Raw genomic sequence first — 5,765 nt, 5'->3', positions numbered from 1 at the left:
TCTGCAGCAAACTTTTTTTTGAAAAGGAATTTAACCTCATTAGATGGCCGCTGTTTGTGTACTGTAGGTCTGTGTTTTAAAAGGTGTAAAAGTGATAGCTTACTGAATTGCCCTGTATCTACAGGTCCCTGTATTTATTCTGTCTCTAACCATAAAGCACTGGGGGCCAACCTCCAACACAACAGCAGAAGCACACACCCTTCCCCACCACACCACAGTTTAGTCTACAGACAATCTCAAGTGACTGTGCTTTGTGCTCACCTGAGAGAAAAGTCTATCCAGACAGAACCATTCCTCTAGGGCAGGGGTATTCAATTACATTCACTGGAGGGCCAGATAAGCCAAGGGTACGATTTCTGATTGCCATGTAATAATACAAATACAAAGCAAATACATTTCACTGTAGTGCTATTAACTGCATGCCATTAATCTTAATTTTATGAAATTAAATTAGACATCTAATTTACTTTCTCGCTCGCACTGTCTTTGTTTGAGAGGGGGGGCATAACAAAAAATTGAGGGGGCTACACTCCACTTTGTGCAGGCAAGCATAAAATACATTTGAATAATTTTCCACGAAAATAGCAATATTTCATGATCATATTGGTTTGAAAGCAGGTATAACTTCGATGACAAAATACTAAAAACATTTCACCAATAACAAAATTGAAGTAGCTACAGCTACATGTGAAAACTATACCTGATCCTTTCTCCATACTACCATAAGCATAAGCGTGGTTCTCCAGGTAACAAAACCAACTGTGTTTAGCCCAGTAAGTCTAGGAGGAGACGAGTAATTATTTGAAGTAGTTAAATAATAATAAACTGTAAAATAAATATTCCCCATTAGCTTACGGAGTTTACAGACGAGAATGGGAATGAGTGTAACTAAACTAAAGTTTATTGTTTGAGGGTATCTTATGTACAGAGCTGAGTTCCTGTATTATGGCGTGTTGCCAATAAATATTGCTTGTTCAGGGACACAAATGCCCTGTAGGTAGCGACAAGCATTCAAACGTGCGGATCTGCAACTAGCATTTGTAATGAAGGACAGCTGACACCCGACGGGCCAGACCGAAGGCTCTCACGAGCCGGATTTGGCCCGCGGGCCACCAATTGAAGAACACTGCTCCAGGGTGTATCAGCTATTAAGCGTCCCAGGCAGCTGCTGCTTTAGGCAGTGGTCAGTGTAATCTGCATTAAAAATCCAGATCCAGAACACTTGATGACAACATTCCCCTCCACCAGCATACTTTACACCTCACAGGACACCACCACCACAGTTATGACCCTCATTCTCTATTGTACATTCACAAACACTGCTAAGTGCAAACAAAATAAGGCTCTAGATAGAAAAAGAATGATTGAAATATTAGGCTGTGTCAAGATATTCACAGGCACGTATATTAAAATGAACTTTATGTGGACAACCGTAATCCACTGAAAAAAAGAACACACAACACATAAAAGAACACCCATAATGTACAAAACTGATACGTGCTATTTTATTCCCTGTTCATTTTCAATTTGTCAACCTGTATACTGTCTGTCCTCACAGTTTGCACTGCTCATTAGAATGTACTGAGGAACCTTTCCACACAAAGATAGCCAAACCTTCCAATTAATAAAAATAAATAAAACAATCTTTGCCTTGGAAATCCTGGCGCAGACTCCTGGAAAGGTGGAAAGGTTTGTTTGGTGGTCATCTTGGAAAAAAAAAAAAAAGTCCAGCATTGGAGTTTGTTCAGTCCGGGTTTTGTTACAAGCTTAGTTACACAATGTGTTCGCAAGCATCATCGTGTGTGATTAAATAGAAATTCAAACTGCAGCGAGTGGATACCATAATGCATCCTCCATCCGAGGCCTCTTGAGAAGGTTCCTACTGATGCTAGCAGGCGGCTTGCCTCTCCCACACTCCCTCAGAGGTCCTCTGGTAGAATCGGGGTGCTCCCCCTGGGAAAAGAGCCTCAGAATTGGGGTTCTCCAGGAGGAATTGTATCGTGGCTTTCATGTGGGAAACGAAGTGAGGGGGCTCCACTTGAGGAGACGTGGACATGTACTGAAACACACATAGAGAACTGGAGTGACGTCACAGAAGTCTCAACAGCACCCACACCAGCAAATCACCTATTGCCTGGCTCTAAACCAAGCAAGCTAGGTGCTAAGTGCACTAGATACCATCTTGCCCATACCTGCAATATCGTCTCATCATCCTGTGCCAGCCAGAAGTCAATGTCCAGGTTCGGAGACCACTTGCACGGTCCAATCGTCACCAGCTCTCTACTAGAATCGTAGACATCAGCCATCTAGAAAATCAGACAATTACTGTGCTTTAAATAACTAAAAGGTAAGAACCAAGAGAAATACCCTATCTTTCTCACTGTATTATTTTTTAAATAACTAAGTCACTCAGCTCTACGCACTTGACCACACTGCTTCTCAGTCCCTGAGCTCTAACCTCTAGGGCACACGGCCTTCTTCATCTCCAGGTTAGACTGCTCTGCCTGTTCATCCCCTATGTGAAAACACTACGTCACCTAAACTCAGAGTCTCCCTGGTAGTGATTCCCTACCTGTCCTCCAGTGAAGGTCCTGGCTGACCGCAGATCATCCTCTGGACCTCTGAGTGAAAAGGTAGCCGGGAACACCTCCCCCGTTTTCACATTCACCCCTAACGATGGATCACACCATTAAACAGTGTATATCAGTTTCATACACCACAAAAGAGGGAGTACTGTATCTATAATGTGCCTTTATAAGACAAGAAAACTTATCAGACATGAAGGAAACTAATTATGGAATACAACTAATAATATATATATATATATATATATATATATATATATATATATATATATATGGGTTTTACACTCCTTGGTACTTTGTAAAAAGAACACACAACAAACGTGAAACAATGTACAGGTACATACATTTCTGTGAAACTACACCTCTGTGCTGTTAATCTATATGCTTTTTTTTGTGATCAATAAAGAAATGTAAAAGATGTCCCAGCCCAGCCCCTCCTGTACCTATCCCATACACCACGGGCCTGTGAATTCCTTCCACCACAATGTCATTCAGCTCTGAAAAAAAACCCAAAAAAAACACTTCTCCTTAACACAGGAGAATGGGTGTAGACATTGCATAAAGCAAAGAGTTAGACTATATCTAATAGTAGAACTGCATTGAGAAACTGCAAAATTGTAACAAAGAAATACATTTAAATCATATATCTATTTATTTATTTTACAATGGGTAGATTACAATTTGTAACCAACAAAAACTGCAAAATTATATACATATTTACATAAAAATTAATGACAAAAAAAGGAAAAATGTCTAAAACCAGAAACCAAAAGTATATTAGGAGTTAGAAAGCTTGCTACAGTATAATAAATAATTTATAGTGTAGGGATGGAAATAAAGCTCTTACTGCATAGCAGTTTCACCCATTCCTGGTTTTAATACAAGCTTGATTAACCATGGTAACAAGAGCAGGGCTGTCATCTTAAACTGTAGTGGCACCAGGAACAAATCAAACTGCCTGTCATTGTGTAATTCTTCCAACACAAAGAGCTTCCTAACTTTGGTCTTCTTTACCATATAACAAAAAAACCCAATATGACAGCACCAACAAGACTGCAGAGATTTTAATAAACACACACGCTTCGGTCCTTACCAGTGATGCAGCACGTTTCCAAGTGAATATCTTCATTCTGCTTGTTGAAAGCTGCTGTTAGATAAACACAGGACCTCCAGTAAGTACAACAACATCATCCACGATCCCATCTCCAATGCAAGTGGCATACAATTCAATCAAATCAACAGGAGGAAAGGTTTTATTTAAGAGAAGGCAACATGATGAAAATGTACCAAAAATAGAATAAGAATCAAAAGACAGACACTTTAAAAGGGTAATAATATATCACGTTGTACACTCCTGGAACCCTACAGCGCCCCAGCCAGCTCCCAGTTCAAACTGCTGTTAATTTCATCTTTTGAAAAATATAAATGACTGCGCTCACCTAGGAGGTTAAGGCTGAGCTTGTGGGAATTGTGCCTTTCATCATCAAAACCCCCGAAAAGGTGCAACTCCAGTCTAAACCAAACAGGGAGGATGGAGGTAAGAATGGGATGAAAAACAACGACAGATTCAAGATCAATAAACCGGGACAGACACACCTTCCCTCCTCTGCGCTCTTCGTTAACGACCTCACCGCCTTGACGATCAAGGGCACTTCACTCCACGTGCTGGAACCGTCACAGTGGGCCAGGCACGTCGCTCCACTTCCTGCAGGGGGCAGCAGTCCACACACTCAGCAGGGAGCACAGATCTTAACTGCACACTCCATCCGTTCATAAGTAAAGCTTTTTGCGACTGACTCATTGACCACAGAAGATTACAACCAGCATGGAAACCCACCTGTTCTAAACCCAGTCCGGTTTCATGTTGAAAGTGCAATGCCTCCTGATTGGTCTGGCTCGTGTTAAATCTGCTCTGAACTGCTTAAAGCAAAAGCTTTTGCATTCATGGTGACCTGGTTCTCTTCCAGCAGGTAATAACCTCATGACTCAAAGACTGGATTGATAACTCAGCTAATTACTGTACCTGTGTGTCGGAGCACCACTATGTGGCAGGTTGTGGCATCATCAGATCCGATCACAGTGACAGAACCTGCGGGATTAGCGCACAGTAATGAAATGAATTAACCAACCAACATCACCGCCGTGCAATGGGACATTTATTAAAGCTGTGTTGCCATTGTCTTTACTCACAGTCAGACGGGGTCGTGGCAGCAAACTCCCTCTGCTTAACGTACAGAAGGCATTTTGTGTCAACAGCAGTCTCTGGCAGCCTGTCGCGGAATACCTTAGCACTGTCCTACAAGACACGCACACGGCAATGATTGTGTTTAAGGTTCAGTTTAATTAACTGGATATGTTTAAACTTTCTGCCATGATTAGCCTTCTTTATCAGCAGACTGCTGAGTTCACTCTCTCCTGCTATTTTGTTCATGAAAGTGAGAGTGTGCCTTCATAGATGGGGGCTGAAATAGAAATGTAAGCGTGCCACACGCTTTGGGTTTACTTTTGACAGATGCTTGAAAAAGTTAACATTTTCATCTCGTTTGCAACAGTTCTGTGGAATTAGCAGAACATGATAAAATCGACAGCGCGTCAAGCTAGACCCAAATACCACTCAATACGCTGCAGTGGCAACACCATGATTATATATCACCGTTACGTCAGTATACTTGTCTCGTTTGTTTTTCTCTTCAACCTCAGGCTCACGACAGTCCGAATCAACAAAACAAAAAAAAGAACTTACCTTCAGTAGAGGATAGCTTCTAAATAACTTGACAGTGGTATTAAAAAGCTGAACTTTTTCGTTGTTGATGAAAAGAGGCATTTTCATTAATATCTATTTCATGAAATACTGCGAGAACCCCGGTTTTTCCACAAACAGTTCCTGATACTCCAGCTAGCCCCGCCTGCATAACACACCTCCGCGCCGCGGTCTGGGAACTGTAGTTCTAATTAAGGGTAGTCTAATAAAACTCCACGTTAAAAGTAACTGAAAAGGACTACGTGTCCCGCGATGCATCTGAGTTTACGTTATGCTGTGACGTAATTGCGAAGAATCAAAAATCGTAATGCTACTCTGCCTACAGACGATTCGTGGAATGTTTGTTTTCTACATTGTCAGAGCAGAAGGAAGCAAGTTTTCTTCCAGGACAACCTTGTACTTGGCTTGCTTCATGCCAA

General features: G+C 41.5%; 1 protein-coding gene across 4 annotated transcripts; it reads right to left on the bottom strand.

The window, feature by feature from the left end:
* Nucleotides 1-1,483: 1,483 nt before the first annotated feature.
* ntan1 (N-terminal asparagine amidase) lies at nucleotides 1,484-5,500 on the bottom strand. 4 transcript variants are annotated; one of them, XM_034925875.2, is made up of 10 exons: nucleotides 5,329-5,500; nucleotides 4,776-4,881; nucleotides 4,609-4,674; nucleotides 4,182-4,290; nucleotides 4,025-4,098; nucleotides 3,679-3,729; nucleotides 3,029-3,082; nucleotides 2,573-2,670; nucleotides 2,193-2,306; nucleotides 1,484-2,059 (listed from the first exon to the last, which is right to left on the bottom strand). In XM_034925875.2, the coding sequence occupies exons 1-10, from the start codon at nucleotides 5,413-5,415 to the stop codon at nucleotides 1,889-1,891; spliced, it is 930 nt and encodes a 309-aa protein (XP_034781766.2). In that variant the 5' UTR covers nucleotides 5,416-5,500; the 3' UTR covers nucleotides 1,484-1,888. The 4 variants fall into 4 exon arrangements, with proteins under 4 accessions (XP_034781766.2, XP_033886514.3, XP_058891562.1 ...); XM_034030623.3 differs by having other exon boundaries at nucleotides 3,679-3,732; nucleotides 5,329-5,499; XM_059035579.1 differs by lacking the exon at nucleotides 3,029-3,082 and having other exon boundaries at nucleotides 3,679-3,732.
* Between the last annotated feature and the right edge of the window lie 265 nt (nucleotides 5,501-5,765).

Source organism: Acipenser ruthenus, chromosome 13 (genome assembly GCF_902713425.1).
Source record: "Acipenser ruthenus chromosome 13, fAciRut3.2 maternal haplotype, whole genome shotgun sequence".
NCBI classification, from domain to species: Eukaryota; Metazoa; Chordata; class Actinopteri; order Acipenseriformes; family Acipenseridae; genus Acipenser; species Acipenser ruthenus.
The sequence above is the reverse complement of the archived record's forward strand: the minus strand, read 5'-3'. Positions and strand labels throughout refer to the sequence as shown.

Bases quoted from the DNA above. Each gene is read 5' to 3' on its own strand.
- ntan1 (XM_034030623.3), bottom strand. From the start codon at position 5,415: ATGAAAATGCCTCTTTTCATCAACAACGAAAAAGTTCAGCTTTTTAAT. The intron at 4,675-4,775 runs GTGAGTAAAGAC...CTAATCCCGCAG, and splicing joins TGCCACGACCCCGTCTGACT to GTTCTGTCACTGTGATCGGA. The intron at 2,307-2,572 runs GTAGGGAATCAC...CTGATTTTCTAG, and splicing joins GGACCTTCACTGGAGGACAG to ATGGCTGATGTCTACGATTC.